Source organism: Strix aluco, chromosome 3, assembly GCF_031877795.1.
Source record: "Strix aluco isolate bStrAlu1 chromosome 3, bStrAlu1.hap1, whole genome shotgun sequence".
Classification (NCBI taxonomy): Eukaryota; Metazoa; Chordata; class Aves; order Strigiformes; family Strigidae; genus Strix; species Strix aluco.
Window position 1 is genome coordinate 26,088,087 of NC_133933.1, and position 18,472 is coordinate 26,106,558.

At 37.2% G+C, this 18,472-nt stretch overlaps 1 protein-coding gene across 6 annotated transcripts in view; it reads left to right on the forward strand.

The window, feature by feature from the left end:
• Positions 1-18,472, forward strand: part of RAB3GAP2 (RAB3 GTPase activating non-catalytic protein subunit 2) — a 50,695-nt gene that overhangs the window by 14,634 nt on the left and 17,589 nt on the right. For 4 of the 6 annotated variants that reach the window (XR_012622422.1, XM_074817877.1, XM_074817881.1 and 1 more), the window contains exons 3-19: positions 351-474; positions 1,992-2,073; positions 4,123-4,170; positions 4,287-4,362; positions 4,510-4,611; positions 5,708-5,807; positions 8,266-8,364; positions 9,212-9,360; positions 10,310-10,389; positions 10,502-10,591; positions 12,103-12,242; positions 13,970-14,186; positions 14,502-14,645; positions 14,905-14,987; positions 15,529-15,593; positions 15,993-16,083; positions 18,275-18,402. Coding sequence is in view for 5 of the 6 variants with exons in the window: in XM_074817877.1 (XP_074673978.1) it covers positions 351-474; positions 1,992-2,073; positions 4,123-4,170; positions 4,287-4,362; positions 4,510-4,611; positions 5,708-5,807; positions 8,266-8,364; positions 9,212-9,360; positions 10,310-10,389; positions 10,502-10,591; positions 12,103-12,242; positions 13,970-14,186; positions 14,502-14,645; positions 14,905-14,987; positions 15,529-15,593; positions 15,993-16,083; positions 18,275-18,402 (1,818 nt within the window). In the remaining variant the exon portion in view is untranslated. Of the gene's footprint in view, positions 1-350; positions 475-1,966; positions 2,074-4,122; positions 4,171-4,286; positions 4,363-4,509; positions 4,612-5,707; positions 5,808-8,265; positions 8,365-9,211; positions 9,361-10,309; positions 10,390-10,501; positions 10,592-12,102; positions 12,243-13,969; positions 14,187-14,501; positions 14,646-14,904; positions 14,988-15,528; positions 15,594-15,992; positions 16,084-18,274; positions 18,403-18,472 lie in introns of those variants that run through there. The other 2 variants (XM_074817879.1, XM_074817882.1) reach the window with 2 other exon arrangements.

Below are 18,472 nucleotides of genomic sequence, written 5' to 3' on the forward strand. Positions count from 1 at the left end.
GGTAAATTGTTCGTTTTGAGTATAGATTATAATGAGAATAACTAAAGAGATTCTTACCAGTCTCTAATCAATAATAATAAAACTTTAAATCTCATTCTTCATGTGTCTCTTTAGGGAGATGATTTTGAGTTAATAATGAGTACTACTTTGTTTTCTGTTTTGTAAACATATGGAATTAATGCAAGGTTGATGCATTTCTCATGGTTTTTCATGCAAGTTGGAGCTCTAGTGACTTGATAAGTAATAGTCCAGTGCAGCTATTGAGGGCAAGCCAAATTGTTGTCATGAATCTTACAAGTTCTGCTATGTTTAAAAATTGTTGCGTACATTGACTAAAGCTTTACCTGTAGGAAGAAGAGGAATCTAATTCCAAGACCCAGAGAAATTACTGGCTTCAGGACTGTGTGCTGTCCTTGTCCCCAACAAATGACCTGATGGTAATAGCTAATGAACAGAAAGCAGTCTTTCTAGTGCGTAAGTATACATTCTACTAAGTATATATGTTGGAACAATTAATGGTAATCAGGACAAGATTTGTTTCCCCCTGCCCCCATCTGCTTACCCCCCAAGTCATACCTTCAAGAATTTTGGAGTGTTATATAGTACACATCATGCGTTTTCTAGGTGCTGCTTGTCAAGTAAGTTATTTTGTCTTTACTTCTCAGCTATATTTTGATCCAAGAAAACTATTTTATATATAGCTACCCAGTTGTATGAGATGCTCAGAGATAGTGACATTAATTGTGCTCAATAACAAAACCAAAACTTTTCTTTTAAGCCATTAAGAAATACTTGGCCTTATTTTATTTTCCCTTGAAAAAATGAACTGAGCTCGTGTCTCTTGGAGAAGGGAGTATTGAGGTGGATTGTTTTTGAGATTTCCACCTTTGATAGAAAATTCTTCTCCATCTTGAAGAATGTGTGGCTTTATATTTTACTTTAAAGTAGGGCTCTCAGAACTTCTAAAGGTACTCTTAGTAATGTATGAATGCTGATCGGCCAGCTACTGTTTACATATGTGCTGTTGCCTGGGGTGCTGGTGCTATTAACAGCTGCAGTTGGTGACATGTGAGCATGATTAAGGGAAACCTCCTGATATGGGGAATATTATACCGTTTTAGACCAAAACCAGGCTGTTGAAGCTCAGAGTTGCGTAACTGGTCAGACTGCACTGAGTTGTCATGCTTCATTTGTCATTCCCTGCAAAGTTGTGTTTTTCAAACCCAATGTAGATTAGTTGCTAGTTTTTCACCAGAAAATAAAAGCTAGCAGTACTCCTCAGAAAGTTCTTACTGGATCAAGAATAAGGAGGTAATTTAGCTCACTTGATGGAGAACTGCTTCTGCTGAACTGCACAGTGGCAACTGTACCACACAGTGGCAGGAGTGTTCCGGTGTCTCAGATTTTAGGTGTCAGACAAATGGCACACGACACTAACTTTTTTTGTAGTTGTCCATTGGTACCTTGGAGATGATTCAACAATCAGATGTCAGCTGTAATACCACCCTGTGAAAAACAAAGTATAGTGTTTGACACGATTACGTGATTAAAAATTGTCAGATTTAATGTAGAATTCCCATGTCCTTCTTGGCGGTTAAAATTAAAATTTTCTGTTTATTTAAGGTAATCTTCAGCAATTTTCACACAAGTTTGCCCTTGCTTAGTACTTTTCTCCTAAGGAACCCTGTTTCATGAATTGAACCTTCTAAAATTTGATGAAGTAGATGTTACTGTGTAAATCTTTTTAAACGAATCTAGGCATTTCAGAATTTTAGTAGTGTGTGTTCCATATAAATTTCCAAGGAAACATGAGAGTTCTTTAAAAGAGTCACTAAAAACATCTTGTTATTTTTATGGTCTTCGAGGTTTGTAATTGATACTTAATCTAAGCATGGTAGGATGTATTGTACAGAAGGTTTAGGAATAGAACTACATTTGAGAGATGCAGAACATTACAGTTTTATAGATGGTGTCTTTATTCTTAACGGCAGCTAAATGGAAGCAGAGTGACAAGGGAAAAGAGGAAATGCAGTATGCTGTTGGCTGGAGTGGCTCTCTGAATGTTGAAGAAGGGTAGGTGTTGAAATGCAGCTGTGATTAAAATGTCATTTTCATGTTTAATATTAGTAGCATATGCTTTTTACTTATATTGTGGTTTTGTGTTTTTTTGGTGTTTTTTTTTCTTTCATCCGAGTGCATTCATGGTCTTATGCATTTTAATGTTGAAAACAGAAATGGAGTAACCTGGGTGATCAGAAACATTGTCTGCAAAGGTTGCTCTTCATGCGTAGTGTGACATCTCAGGACAAGTTCATACAAAATCTGTGCATTTGCATGTAATTTGGACATTTTAAGAGATCTGGATTATGATGCTTTTTATAAGTTCCTGTTCTAGAAGGGGGAAAAAAAAAAAGTACCCTTTTTGAAAAATCTACTTTTATAGTAGAGGTGAAATTTTGTTAGGGGATGTTGCAACCGGAAATGTATGAAGTTGTTTTAGAAATACTTCTTTTCATTTTTGAAAAACCTCAAGCAAATATAAAGTCATCTCTCTGATCAAGAAATGGTTTTGGGCTCTAAGTCATTTAGGGACTTGGAAGATTTGCTTTGGTCATACATTTGGTATTTATACAATACTTCTGCTCGATCTGTCTTCAAATAACCAGACAGACGCTTTCTTGAATCTCCCATATGGAAGAGGATTTTGCATTTCGTTATTAAGTTTGCAGCCTTGAGTTGCTGTCTGCCTCTGAACATGCTCCCTATTGGCTTCAACCTTCTGTTCTGCTGCAGGAGGTGTTGACTTAATCGGCTTCTCTCCAATCTGTAAAAATCATAATCCTTTTTTATAAAACTGCTGCTGCCACACATTTGAACCTTTTTGTGTGCATCTAAGTTTTTTTTTCCCCATACTACCACTGAAATTACCCTGTCATCTTCTATTAATGAAAAAGGAAAAGAAATTCAGCTTGGGAGTTTGTTTCTTACTACTGTTACAGCCCCAAGAGACACTATTGTACAGAACAGGTAGCTTTCTTTAGATAAGCATGGTTATGTTCACTACTTCTTGATTTAAGGTTTGTGAGTGTTCCCATAGGTGAGGGTTCTATTTCTGTGGAAGTGTAAATACAGCAATTACTGTCAGATTGTCAAAAGACTTGACTTCTTTGTGTGTTTGTTTTTTTTCCCAAAGTTGCCATCAATGTTCTGTGGTGGCTAAGCCTTGCTATTGGAAGATGAGATTTTTAACATTGCTTTGAAGTTGTAATTGAATTGCAACTCGTGTCAAACTTGCATTTAGAAAGATTTTTTTTTTTTTTTCCTGTAACTGTGTAGCCTGATTCTTTAGTCACTCCTTGGGGAATGGAGGTGACCTGAAATGCAAATAATCAACAGTACGGCGGGCATTTATGCTCTAAGTGCTGTTTGGCGTGTCATCTTGAATTTATATGCTCGTTTATAAAACCTTTGTACTGCTTCTCTTTCCCCAGACAGTATAAAACTTTCTATCATGGTAACAGTTAAATAACTTTTGATTTGAGATATTGAGGCCTGCTCATCTGCTTGTCTTCTGCATGCTTTGCCTGTCATGCATTGAGCACGCGCAGTTACTCATTAACTGGGAAGACCATGTTAGCCCTTCAAATGCTCTCAAATTATAAAGCAGTGCAATGTAATGGATATAAAATCTACCTAACTGCATAATGTATTTCAAAAATTTATTTTGACAAGTATGCTTCAGTTGTTTTTTAAAAAAAAGTGTTTGTTCTTGGTATATCATTTATAGATCAGAATAAAATTATTTACCTTTAGGTACAAGAGATTTAACTTGAATACTGAAAAGTACTGGCAGAATAATCAGTCTGTGAATGATGAAAGACAACATTAGCAAGGTGTAATGAACACTCATGCAATTTATTTGGGCACTCATGAACCTGTAATTGAAAATGTGTTTAAAATGAAAGGGGTTTTTTTGCTTTTTAGTATGAATTTGATATATTGTCTGCTGCATTAATATACTAAAATATTAAAAATGCTGACTTGGCAAGATCTCTTGTGTAGAGTAAAATTTCAAAACTGGAGAAAAAAATATACTTACTAGTTTTATCTTCCTGTTTCTAGTGAATGTGTGAGTAGTGTATTGTGTATCCCGCTGGCAAGTCAGAAGAGGTAAGGATTGATACTCTTATGTATATGCATCATCAGTCTCCTTATATAACACTTTTATTTGTCTACAGCTTAGAGCAGGATTTGTTTTTAACTTCTAGTATGTCTTTGTGAAACAGGAGTTCCACAGGCCGTCCTGACTGGACCTGCATTGTGGTTGGCTTCACCTCTGGCTATGTTCGTTTTTACACCGAGGTATGTTTCTCAGCATGGCAAGCCCACAAGCAAGCTATTGTAATAAACATCTATTTCTATAAACCTGCTGTTTCTGCAGATAGTGCTTTTTGCCTTCCCTAAGAAAAGGGGCAGAAATGTTCATGCTTATTATTCTTTCTCTTCTAGAGTGGAGTACTGCTTCTTGCACAGCTTTTAAATGAAGATCCCGTCCTACAGCTTAAGTGCAGAACCTATGAAATTCCCAGGCATCCTGGTGTCACAGAACAGGTTTTGTCAGATTATTTCAAAAGCGAAGTGGCAGTGTTATGGGGTATGGAAGGGAGTCTTCTCTGTGAATCCTCTATGTCCTTTACCAGTTTCTGACGGAATGGACGATTCCTTAGAACAAGAGACTGGATTTCTTGTTCTAGAAGTATTCATGTCTGTATAGTTTGAGGATTCAGAATTTCTTTTTATTTTTTTGAGTATTTAGCTCTGTAGATTTGTTCTGTTTTTCTCTGTCATAACCTTATAAAGGAAGGCTTCATTTATTTCCTCTTTATTAATCTATGTGCACAAAATACGTTAATGTATCGATGAAAGGAGAAAATGCAACTTGACAGGTGCTGAGAGCTATATGTACCCATTCATAAGAACTTAGTTATTTCACAGAGAAGATATGAAAATGAAAACAATCTTTATAGGAGATAGTACTAGGAACCTGCATGTCATTATGAGTATTTCCTACAGAGAAGGCTCTTGCAGAGCTCAAGCTATTTAGCAGAAAAGCCAGCTTTCTTTGTTCTTGGCTGAGTTGTCATGCTTTATGCAGAAAACTAAAGAAGTTACAGAAATTTCCAAGCTTGCTTTGTACAAATGCTTATGTGATTTTAGCATGACATTTTGGGATCAGTTTTGAAATACAGAAGCATTAAGGAATTTGAGTCTTGAATTTATATCACCACATTAGCATTTATGTGCCCAAGTGGTAATTCAGGCGCTAATCCAGTTTCAGCATTTGGCTCATAAAACCTTGATACTTGCATTCTAGATAAACCTGTTTTTCTGTGGCCTTCACAAGCTGCTGTAACTTTTGTATTTTTTCCCTAAGACATAAAATATATTAAGCAAACATAAAAGTCATTGAAAGAAAATAAAGATACAGAATTATGTGCCTAAGTAACTTACTTATTCATATACTGGATGGTTTAATACTAAATTTCTGTAGTTTTGCCTTAGTCTGTAGCCTGTGGCTTGTTAGATGCTAACTCTCTGGGTGTAATCCTCGTCTTTGGTAGTTAATAGTATAAAAAGCCAGAAAAGAAGCTGTTACAACAGTAACAGTGGGATTTTTTTGTCTCCCTTCCCGCATTTTCTTCCACAGAATGAAGAACTAAGTATCTTATATCCAGCAGCAATTGTGACAATTGATGGTTTCAGCCTCTTTCAGTCCCTTCGTGCGTGTCGCAATCAGGTAGCAAGAGGTAGGTTTAAGAGGAAATATTTATTTCTGACTCCATTAAAAGTACTTTACATTACATGAAGTTATGTTTGTTAAATATCAAATCAAGGTGGAATTTGGATCTTCCTTGCTTGTCCATCAATATATAGACATCTGCTACACACAAGGAAATTTCTTCCTCTACAGGAAATGTTCTTGGAGCACAAATTGTCTGAGTAGCATTGACTGTTTTGTACATTCTCACCATAATACTGTATACTGGTTTTGTCTGGGATAGAGTTAATTTTCTTCATAGTAGCTAGTATGGTGCTGTGTTTTGGATTTGTGATGAAAACAGCGTTAAGAACGCACTGATGTTTTAGCTATTGCTGAGCAGTGCTGACACAGTGTCAGGGCTTTTTCTGTTTCTCACACTGCCCTGCCAGTGAGCAGGCTGGAGGTTAACCAGAAACAGGGAGGAGACGCAGCTTGAACAGCTGACCCCAACTGACCAAAGGGCTATCCCACACCATATGATGTTGTGCCTGGTGATAAAAGCTGGGAGCAGAGAAGGAGGAAGGGGGGGAATGTTCAGAGTTAGGGCATATGACTTCCCAGGTAACTGTTATGTGTGATGAAGCCCTGCTTTCCTGGAAACAGCTATACACCTGCCTGCTGGTGGGAAGTAGTGAATGAGTTAATTGTTTTGCTTTGTTTGCCTACAGAGCTTTTGCTTTAGCTGTTAAACCATATTTATCTCAACCCACAAGTTTTCTCACTTTTACTCTTCCGATTCACTTCCCCTCCCACTGTTACATGTGTGTCCTTGTTCTTCCCTAGATATCTGATTTTAGCTCTGCTCAGATCCTGATCTGCCACGCTAAATGGTTCCCTGGCTCCATCTAATAAAGTCTATTCTCACTAGGAGGGAGTGAGCGAGCATCTGTATGGTGCTTAGCTGCCCACTGGGGTTAACCCACAGCATACTGCTGAGGTGCTTCTTAGCATGTCAGGATGCTGATTTCACTGTCAGTGAAGTGCTTTTCTTCCCTGTAAGGACTTTCTGGGAGGTGATAATGCTGTGGTGATGATGATGTAGGTAACAGTCACTGGTCTTTGTGTTAAAGTCTAAGAGCTTTTGATATTTGGTTTGATTGTGCAGCCTTTGATCCTGTTCCTTTAGTTCAGTGCCTGTTTATACTCTGATTTGGAAACAGGGTCAGTGCCCTGGGGTGAGAGGAGAACCACACAGCAGTACTGTGTGGTAGATTGCCCAAGTGTGGCACTGTTACAATTCTGCGAGATAAAATGTGGAACAGGTGCTGTTGCTGAATTGTTCTCCCGAATTTCCTGATGGTTGGTCTCATTGAACTTCAGATCTGTCAGATTCTTGTTTCCTCTACAGCAAGCCACATCAGCAGATAATCGTGAGGCTGGGTGTAGGTGGGAAGCACAACGGATCTGCCAGCATGATAGCATTAGGAACTGCTGGGACAGCAGCACCCTTAAACTAAGGCTTGAATCTTACATGGAAGGGATGAGTGGTAAAGAACTGAGAAATGCTGCTGTGGTGAGACTGCTCTTCTCTGAATCATATGGGGTGGCCAATAGGAATGGATTGCTCACTCTTTCTTCCAGTTCAGGACATCTGTTTTTAGCTCTGCTCAGATCCTGATGTGCCGTGCTAGATGGTTCCCTGGGTCTGTCTAATAATGTTTATTCTTATCCTCTTAATGAAACAGTAGCGTTTCCATGGAATATAAGAGAAGGCAAAACTCTTGTAAATCAGAACTTTATAAACTAATGTTCTGTGAATCATGCAACAAATACAAAAGGAAACAGACACTGTAGTGTGAAATATCCACTTACTTTCACAAACAGAACATGCTCTACTCTTTCAATGAGAGATCACCACCATTTGCAGAGAAGCACGTACAGCTAGTTGTAATATCTGCAGCCAGAGTGCTAGATCTTCTTTCATTCTTGATCATTTCTGTTTGTTGTAATAGATGTTTTGAAGAGTTTCAATCATTGCTTCAGCTTTACCACTGTTCTTACCTCACACTGTTACGTATCTAGTGGATGTGCTGACTTTGCAAGTGCTTTGGCAAGGGAGTTTCCACTTAAACATGCCCAGACCACAGAAAGAAATTGTAGCAGCATTTTAAAATTGTACAGAATATTAAACCATAAATGACTAGTAAAACAAGACTCTCTGCAAGTACAAAATGTAGTTGTGATGGAATATCATGTGCAGTTTTATTCAGTTAATTTTTTAAAATGCTTTAATTTCACTAAGGTAATTAAGGTAAATTCATTAAGGTATTTAATGTTTTTAAATAAAAAGGGCCATTTTAACTCAGTGGGTGTTTAAATGTATGTTAATTTAAAACTAAGTTATTTTGTGGCTTCAGATTGCATCAGTTTTTTTCCCTTTGTTATGCTATTCCTTTCACTTTGACTCAGTAGAAATTTTTTTTTGTTTTATCAACTTTTGTCAGCTGCAGCATCAGGCAATGAGAATGTCCAGCCTCCACCATTAGCTTATAAGAAATGGGGTTTGCAAGATGTGGATACAATTGTTGACCATGCTAGTATTGGTAAGCATTTCTGTTTAATTTCAAATACTTGGCTTAAATGAAACTGAATGTTTTCATGCTGTTAAATTTGCGGTGAGAGTGCTTCATGGTACCAGTTGAACAGAAATAAATAGTGGGAGAAGGCTGTCGTAGTGAGTGATCTCATTAACCATCATCAAAAATCTGTTTTACTTTCACTGCTAGTCTGATTGAGCCTTCCCTCCCCACTTGAGGGGAGAAAGGATGTTACAGTTGTAGCTGTCTTGTCATCCCTTGTTTGGTAACAAATATCTGAGAGAGACTAGATCAGATGCAGTTATTCCCATTTCTGACAGGTTAAAGAACTGTCTGGCAGACAGGTTAAGACTGGTATGGGTCTTCCCTCAGTCTAGCATATAAAGAAGATAAAATTTGAGATTGCTCCTTTCCAAAGATGACAAACTAACTTCTAGGCTCTCAAGGACTTTTACTCCTTAGGAATTTGCAGAAGCCCAGGTTCATGTCAGACAGGCAGATCTGAGGGACAGTAAGCTTCATTTCTCTTCCACCCTTTTCACAAAAGCAGGTAAGAGGTCAGAAGGGGGCTAACGAGGCAGGTGGAGTGAATTTGGTTAGATGTGTTTTTGCTGCTGAACTCTGCTGAACTTTTTTTTCTTCTAAACAAACCAACTGTGCCTTTTAATTAACCTGAGTACATTAGGTTATTTCTCCTGTGTTCTTTGGAATGTCTGTGGTTAAAGCTGCTCCTCCTCCCTTCCCCCTGAATGTTGGCTGGTCAGTCAAAAGGCAGGAATATATTTACTCTTCTAGAGCAATTGCATGCCTTTGTTCTGAAAGTATAAGAGATTCACTTTAATGTTTTTATTAGGCATCATGACACTGTCTCCTTTTGATCAAATGAAGACTGCCTCCAATATAGGTGGATATAATGCAGCTATAAAAAACAGCCCACCTGCTATGTCTCAGTATGTTACTGTTGGATCCAATCCTTTCACTGGTTTCTTTTTTGCCCTGGAGGTATGTACTGCAAAGCTGACTGGCTGAAACATTGAATAAATAATCCTTCTCTTTTCTCTATGGGTATTTCTGAAGTATTCTTATGTTCATTTTATGCTGACATTTCCCCTTCTTAATGTGACAGTAATGTCTACCACAGGTTTCTGCTAATGAGAAATTTTCTATCTTAAAATGAATGTGATAGTCAAGTAATTTTTTTCATTTGTAAATTTATTGCTAATTAAGTAACCTAAGGTTTTTTTTGAAAAATTATGTTGAGATTGTGTAAACATGCATCTTAGGGATTTTTGGAGGCCTTTGGCCTTTGGTCATGTACACACATGGCCTGAGTATGCTGTGGTAGTTTCATGTAGTGGAACTACTACTTGTTGAAGAAAACTGCAACTTATGCTTAATGATACCTGTAGCACAGTTACATTGTCTTCTGTTGTATTGAAGAAGGATGGCAGTGTAGCTGTGTGTCTTGTACATTCAGACCCTACATGTGTGCTGTCCTTGTTAAGATTGAAAGTTGATTGAAAATGCTAGATTGAATTTTGATTTTGTACTTGTTTTTCCAATATGTTTATGAAAAAACTGCTTGCGTTGATATTTGCAAGGATGCCAAAGCCATACACCAGCTAACTCTCCGTGATAAATCATACACAGGGTTTTTTTAACTTCTGTTGCAGACAAACATACTGAGCTACCAGTGACTTGCAGGAGGATTTTGAAATGGTAAAGAGATGTCAGAATGGCTTTTCTGGGGGCAATGAATTAAAATTTTGCAGAGTCTTAAAGCTATGCTTTCTGAGCTGAAAGTCCATAGGAGGCCTGAAAAACTATTCTGCAGTTGAGTTCAGTGTAAGAACTATTTCTTGGCTTTCTAAACACTTTGTTCCTTCATTTCAGGGTAGCTCACAGCTGACTTTTTCTTGACCTTACTAAACACTTTATTCTTTCCTTTCAGGGTAGCTCACAGCCACTGTTGTCTCATGTTGCTTTAGCAGTTGCAAGTAAACTAACTTCAGCGTTATTTAATGCTGCCAGGTAATAAAATAAAGAATTACCTTAAATTATTTTCATTGTGGTAGCTACATAATAGTTTGAGGATTTTTAGGACTGTTAGTATGATTCTCCTAATGTGTTTTTCTATTGCAAGTGGCTGGCTTGGTTGGAAGAGTAAACATGAAGAAGAACCTGCCCAAAAACAGAAACCAAAAGTTGAACCTGCAACCCCATTGGCAGTGAGGTAAGTTTTGCATACTGTCTCGATTGCTTTAGATCTCCTGTATTTTTAATTATTTGAATTATTTTGATTTTTCTTGACTTTAAGCAGCGATGATAGTTTGCAGGTCACTTGTTTCAAGCTTTGTTTCATTTCAATTTATCATTCTGGTCAAACAATTACTCATCTCTTTCACTTCCTGTGTGTGGGTTTGTTGTTACTGTAAAAGAACTGTGCACAGTTTAATGACAGTATAAGTATCAGTCAGACAAATATCAGTCCTGAAATTTATCACTGAAGTGCTTCAAAGAAGCCGCATGAGGTGCTTGCTGCTTATGCTAACTTAAAGCCCCTCACAGAAATTAGGAGGTATCCTGTTCCCATGTTGACTGTGGGGAGAGGAGAATGGGAATAACAGGTTGTAGCCTAATGTTATCAAGAAAGTTGATAAAAGACTAAATTCTTGATTGTTTTTCCTGATTTTTTTTTTTTTTTAAGTATTCTCAAGACTATTTGACAGTAAGAGAGGGCTTACGAAGGAGAGATCTCTGCTCTGAGATCCTTACCTGACAATGCATGACAAGGCAATCACTTATCCTAGTTTCTGAGCTTTGGTTTTCAGTAGGACTTAACAGATCTATGAGATCTCTCAGTAGACAGCACAAGAACTTTTTTCATAATTTGTTGTTAATTTTACCCATACCTTTATGTTATCTTAAAAAAAGAAATCTTAGTCCTTACAAGATGTCTCATACCACACGGTGGGTTACAAGGAGGGTGAATCTTTTGAATGCCCTGAGCGCCTGTGTGCTGGTGGAAGAGCCCAGCTCTGCTCGGCAGAGCCACAGGGTGGGCCGAGTCACCACAATGACTCAGAGGAACAATTGTGCTGGTGACTTTATTAACTGACCACTCTAGTAAGTGAATGGAGACAATTTGGCAACAATCAACTGATAACTGTCCCGAGAAGGAATAAAGGCACTTTGGCAATGAGGCTGTTTTCCCTAATAACTGTCAATGAATAACCAATCTCAATTCAACTCCTACAAAACATACACATGAATAAGTAAGAGAGAGAGAGCAGGAAGAGGAAAGAGAAAAGAGAGGAGGAGGGCATAGGGAAAGGAGAATCACCACCCTTGGATCCTGCGTTGTCTCAGAGTAGCCAGTGTGGTCCGTAGGTGGTGGGTCAACAAAGACACGCGTGGGGTATTGCCTTTACATAGTCTTTTTTACGCATGCGTGGTAGGTTGTTCCAGAAAGTTCTCATTTTCTCTGACTTGTACCTGCACAGTTAGGCAAGTTCTGTCTCTGGACAACAACAGGAGGGAGGGGGAGAGAAACAGCCCACTGCCCCACCTCCGCAGAGCTTGCTCTGCTTCCTCCCCACAAGGAGTCCCACTCGAGTTGTTTGAGACATCCTCTTTATGAACAGTTTCTTGTTTATGAACAGTTTGTTACACAAGATACTCTGTTTACTATTTCTGAAGAAAAATAGGTATCTAGAGTTTTTGCTTGATTATTTTTTTTTTTAGGTTTGGACTTCCGGATTCCCGTCGCCATGGTGAAAGAATATGTCTTTCTCCATGTAACACTTTGGCAGCCGTAACAGATGATTTTGGAAGGGTTATTTTACTGGATGTTACAAGAGGACTTGCAGTTCGCATGTGGAAAGGTATGATAGTGTATGTCAGTATAGCAAATAATATTCTTCAAAACACTGTGGCTTCTTATGTTCAGACTTATAATTCCAAGCGTTTTTCCATTATTAAGAAAAACTTCAGTACATTGTGTTATTACAAACCAAAGGCAGGTGTACTATAAAGTCCGTAAGGGTATTGTTGTACCAATCCCTGAAATACTGATATGGCCTATAGTAAAAATTTGGTCAGTTTGGTTTGTATATTATAGATTTTTATTTTTTTTCACAGACTATATCCCAACAGAAAGCTTTTGACCTAATAACTTTTTTGGAAGAGCTTTAGCTCTATTCTCCAAGATTGTTTCTCTTGACAAGCTCTAGTATCTTCTTTAATTCTGCTGAGAAAATAAACAGAAGTTTGAAAAATCAGTCAGAAGATACACAACTTGTTAGATTGTCATTTCATCATGGTGACTGCGCAAGAAGGGAGTGCTCAGTCTCTTCTAAACCGAGGGCTTTTGTTAAAATAATACAAATGTTAATCTCTCAGATTGTAGTTATACCTAATGTTACACCACTTCTTATTTTCTTTATAGAATTAAAATTTTGCAGCTTTTTTATGAGATGGAAGATAAGTTTTAAGAACAGGTAGAAAATCTCTAACTCTTCTCTCTCTCTCCCACACTACCAGTTCAGAAGATTAGTGGTCATGAATATAGTAGCTACTTTAGTGACATGCTAACAATAGCTAGAGTAGTCATGTTTCCCCTGTGCATTCTTCTTCTCTCATATTTTGAAGCTTATTAGCTATAATATGTGCTTTCTGATATTCTTGGACTTTTTTTCTTCATTACCAAGAGCTTCATATTATCTAAGAAGCACTGTTAGGGTCTCAAGCTTTATTTTATAGTGAGACACATATTTACAATTTGCCAGCCTTTCCCCAGTGAGACTGTTGAGATGTGAAATAGCTTCTTTCCTTTTTTTCCTTTTTTTTTTTTTTTAAGCAAAACTGTCTACTGAATTAGATGGTTTGGATCATACCTTTTCTCATTAATCGAGTTGTGAATACTTTTCAACCTTCTCAGTGGAATATATCTTGTTACAAACTTGTTTTATACATTTCAGTTGTGGTTTGGAGTCTTCATTTGTGCTTGCTAAACCATTACATGGCTTAGTGATGTCATTAGAGCATCTCTGCCTTTTTTGTTTAGGAGGATTTTATGAGGGAAAGTGTTTGCATTATCCAGAGAGAGAGAGAAGATGAATATTTTTATTGGGTTACTAAAAATTGCAGTTTAATGATGAAAATATATGAATAAAAACGTACATATCCTATTTAATAGGTGATGCAAATTTCCTTCCTTAAATCTTTTTTTGTTGTTTTGAAATGTAAGAAATCTGGACACTTACTTACAGATCTTTCTTCTCTGAAGTTTTTGCATTGGTGTAATGTCCTGAGTACAGACCTGATGAGTTTTGGGGTTTTTTTTTTTTTCTTTTGGCTTCTCCTAGAAGTCCTTGTTCCTCCCCAAAGCTTTGCAGGTGGCTGCATTTGGGTCTGAGGAGTCCTCTGGTGGGACCTGCTCTGAGTCCATGGACCACAGTCCTTGACAGGAGTCTGGCTACTGGCCAGAGTTGCACAGTTTGAAACACTGTTTGACAGCTTGCTGCTGGAATAGTACTTAAGTGGGTGGTGATGTGTACTAAGCATGTATTAACTTCTGTATGCTAATGAACTTCTGTTTTCTCTTACAAAGGATACCGTGATGCAGAAGTTGGTTGGATACAGACTGTAGAGGACCTTCATGAGAGGGAAGCTGAGAAGATGGACTTTTCTCCTTTTGGAAATGCACAGGGGCCAAGCAGAGTAGCTCAGTTCCTTGTGATCTATGCTCCAAGGAGAGGCATTCTGGAAGTGTGGAGCACACAGCAAGGGCCTCGGGTTGGAGCCTTCAATGTGGGGAAATATTGTAGGTAAGAAACAGTTAGCAGGTAGGCTCTGCTGCTGCAGTAAAGTGATACATGGATATGCCAGTGGTAAAAGTGGAAGCTGCTGGCAAGTGCTTTTTTCATTGCCCACAGTTCTTCTACTGAATGCAGTTTGTTGTTGTTCTATAGAAGGGGACTTTGTTATGTTTCATCACTCTACCATCTTTCCTGATAAACACATTTAGCAGTTGTTAAACCTTAGCTTTATAAAATTTGTCATCTTTTTATTCAGTGTGTGGAAGGGGAAGGTTGCTAATTTGTTCTTCGCTGTAATACAGTTCTGGTTTTTGTTGGTTTTAGGTTGTTGTATCCTGGTTATAAAATAATGGGTCTAAACAATGTGACCAGTCAGGGATGGCAGCCCCAGACTTACCAGATATGCCTTGTTGATCCAGTCTCTGGAAGTGTAAAAACTGTCCATGTACCTTTCCATTTAGCACTGAGGTAAGGACTTTCTGTGCTCTGTATAACCAAATTAATGTCATTAATGTTTTTGGAAACAATGTTTTATTTAGGGAGAGCAATTCTGGTGTTCCTTCTCAAGCTGAATAATACTCTGGTAATAGTCTCATTGGCTTGTATTCATTAACTTGATTTTTATTAATGTGATGTTATCTTCAAGTAGCATAAATAATTAAAAAAAATATTTTTTCTGAATCATTAACTTCAGTTCACTCATACAGTTAAAATTATTTCCCTTTAGTGACAAAAAGAGTGAGCGAGCAAAGGATATGCATCTAGTGAAGAAGTTAAATGCTTTACTCAAAGCTAAAACCTCAGATCCAGGTAGGTTCTTTTGTGTCATTTCTTAAGATTGTATGTTATCAAATGGCTCTTGTATTATCTGTCCTGTAAGTGTACAAACACAGGTATGATTGCAGTGCATTCTGACAGCTGTATGTGCTATGAATTATGATCTTTAAGTAGCTTGTGTTTTTTTTCATAAACTACCAGGTTAAATTTATCTCATACAAGAATCCAGTATAAGCTTTTTCTGCCATGTAAATCTTAACTAAACTCTACTTCGAGTGCTTACATAAAACATATTTGCAATCCATTATGCTATCTAATAGAGTTCAGCTTTTGACTCTGGATATCCTTCTTCTCTAAGTAACATATATTTCTCACAGAAGACATATTTGAAGTAAGAGATGCCACTGAGCTGTTACTTTGTTTCATTTTCCCCAAGCTTATTTTGGCAACTTTTGTAATAGTGTCTTCACCTCTATACCATGAACCTCTGTGCATCTTAAGCGTACGGGTTGACTTGGTTTTCAAAATGCATTTGAGAAATACGAATTGAGGTCATGATTGTCTTTGTTTGCAGATTTGATTGAAGCTGAAGCAAAGGAATTAATACTTGATATCAAATACCCTGCTACAAAGAAACAGGTGAATATTTAGATGACAGTATACTTTAATATTAGGAAAAAAAATTATGTTACTAGATTAGAGTGCTAAATCTTTTTAAATCTTTCAATGGTGTTTTTTTGTTTGTTTGGGGGTTTTTTGGGGAGGTGTTTTTTGTTTTGGTTTTGTTTTGTTTTTTACAACATATTGACTAGAATTAATTTTGACTTGTGACTTCCCCAAGGCATCTTCCATGATAAAAGTCAAAACAATAAAAAGAGAGCAGACTTTTCTGTAGGATCAAATTATGCCACAAGTATATGTGAAGACAAAATACAGATGAAAAATCATTGTCAAAATTGTGCTACTGTTGGCTTACCTTATATGTTTTTACAGTAAAATTAAGTAAATGTTTAATTCTGTTGAACGTCTGCTTAACAGGCTCTGGAAAGTATATTGACAAGTGAACGTGTGCCACTTTCATCTCTCACAAACATCACTCAGACAGTAATGGATAATTTAAAAAAACAGGGTAGGTGGATATTTATTTTGCAAATACGGAGAGGCATTTGCACTTTGTCTGCAGTGCTGTAAGGCTATCGTAGAACTATTCTGGGGAGACCAGATTTGGTCTGCTTAGTTTTGCTGCTAGATATCACAGAATGTTGCTTCTACATATTTTATTTCTTTTGATGCAGACTGCAAATAGCTTGCTAGTAAGTATGCTTTGCTATGCTTGCTATGTGCTAGTAACTTGTGATTATATTAAAAAAAAAAAACCAACAAAAAAAAAACAACTAGGCTGGGTACTTGCATCCAGTAAAAGCTTCCACCGGAAAGAAGCTTTCACAGATCTTTGCCTGTAGATGTTTTAGTTTGTTCTCTCTCTCCAAGGAAGGCAGTAAGGATATGGTACTTCAGATATGTGAATTTTAATGTATTGGAAGCACAAAATCTTTATCACTGAGGATCTGAGCTCTGACCAGATGCCTAGTGTCTTTTCTTGGTAAACTTCACTGAAGCTACATTTCATATGTTTTGCTAGAGATTTCAGAGCCAATGTCAGAAAATGTCATTACCCATTCAAAATCTTCTTGCGGAAAGTCTGCAAGATTGTGTCTTTGAAATTATATGCTTGGATCTTTCTAAATGGGGAGAACTTTGTGCTTGAGGTGACCCTGTTTTGGAAACTCAGCCGGGTATTGAGAAATAGAGTTGGAGAAGCATGTGCCTGCCACTTCCTTTGCATGTGTTGGGACTTCTCAGCAATAGAAGTCTGCTTTTTTTTGTTATCGGTGGATTCATTTCAGCTTGTTAGAAGATGAGTCTTTAGCAATAGGAGTCAAGAAATCCCTACCACTCTTGGTGAAATCCTGAATGAACCATTTGTCAATTAGAAAGGCTGCGTCCCTTGTCCTGCCTCAGTGAGAACATGACAACACGTCTTTGTAGCTTCAAAGCTTTGAGAGGAAATCTTTCTTTCGCTTATATCAGTGTTTTTGTTTTGTTTTGGTTTGTTTTTGACCATTTTCTTGAAGTAGATAGAGGAGATTGAGAGCTTCACACGTGTAGTTCTCTACCTAATTTTGGTCTGGCATTCTAAATCACTAGCATTATCAATTTCTATTAGAACTCCTAAAAAACCAAAGAAAATTGGAAACACGCCCTTCTACACTGAAGGGATATTGACAGAACTGTATACTTACTGAGGTCTGTTTGTTTGAGTGTGTATTTTCCATTATTAATCTCTTATTGTCATACATAACATTATGTCCTCACAGTCTAAATAAACAAATTTGGCTGATGTTCCAGCCTTCTAATTTCAGAATAGTACTGGCATATCCTTGCACTTGTGTTTAGTAGGTAAAAGATAATGTGAAGCAGATGCTGGGCTCTCTGAATGCTGTGCTTGTGAAGAAGAGGTCAAGTGACTGTGTGGCAAACCCTGTGCATTTATCTTTCATTTAGAGGATTTTTAATAGCAACATATCAAAAGTGCCTAAGGGTTCGTTGGGAGAAAATTGTGTTTAGAGGCTGTTTCAGGTGAAGATGATATATTCAAGAGATACCTTTTGTATAGAAAGGTCCTTTTAGGATCTCTCTAAAATGCTTTCTTTTAAAACAAGTACGTTCAAATAGAATTATTTTTTCAATTGTGTTGGTATTATTCCTATATTCTTATTGCTTTAGTTACTGAGATTTGAATGTTGATAGATACATGACATTTCTGAGACTAAGATTGTAGAAATACAAAAGGCAGTGTCTTGCAGCAATTAAATTTAATTCATATCAGTAGATATCAAGCTCTCTTCTGATGCAAGGAATATGCTTAAACTATTGGCAGATGAATAAAAGATTATAGTTTAGTACTCTTGATAAAAGAAAGTATATTTGAGACTTAGTGTATTTTAATTTTTGGCAATCTCTGGTTTGGCCTTAAACCAGGAAAACACAATAGATTTGTCTTTGTTCGGTTCCACATTGTCAACCTCATTCAGTTTAAAAATGAGCCTGATCTCTTTCTTGTAAAAATAGTTTGTGTCTTATACTGCTGTGAATTAAATATAATCATTGCAAGCAGCAGTGCATCAAAAAATTGCACTGAGACACAGAAGTCCTCCAGTTCTAATACTTTATTAGGAGGAGTTTAATGCAGCTGCAAAATATGTTTCACTATTCCAGGTGATTTATTTAAGTTCAAATGCCGTTTTATTTCTCTTCAGAGCTTGAGTGTGTGGATGAAGGACTACTGCAGTTCTGCGCAAACAAGTTAAAGCTGTTACATCTTTATGAACTAGTTAGCAAACTGAATTCCCAAACCATACAGAAAGACGCTTCACCCTCAGATAATGTGAGTAAATTAAAAATTCAGTTGTTTTATAGAAGCAAGTGATGATTTAAGCATAAAAGTAAGTGTTCAA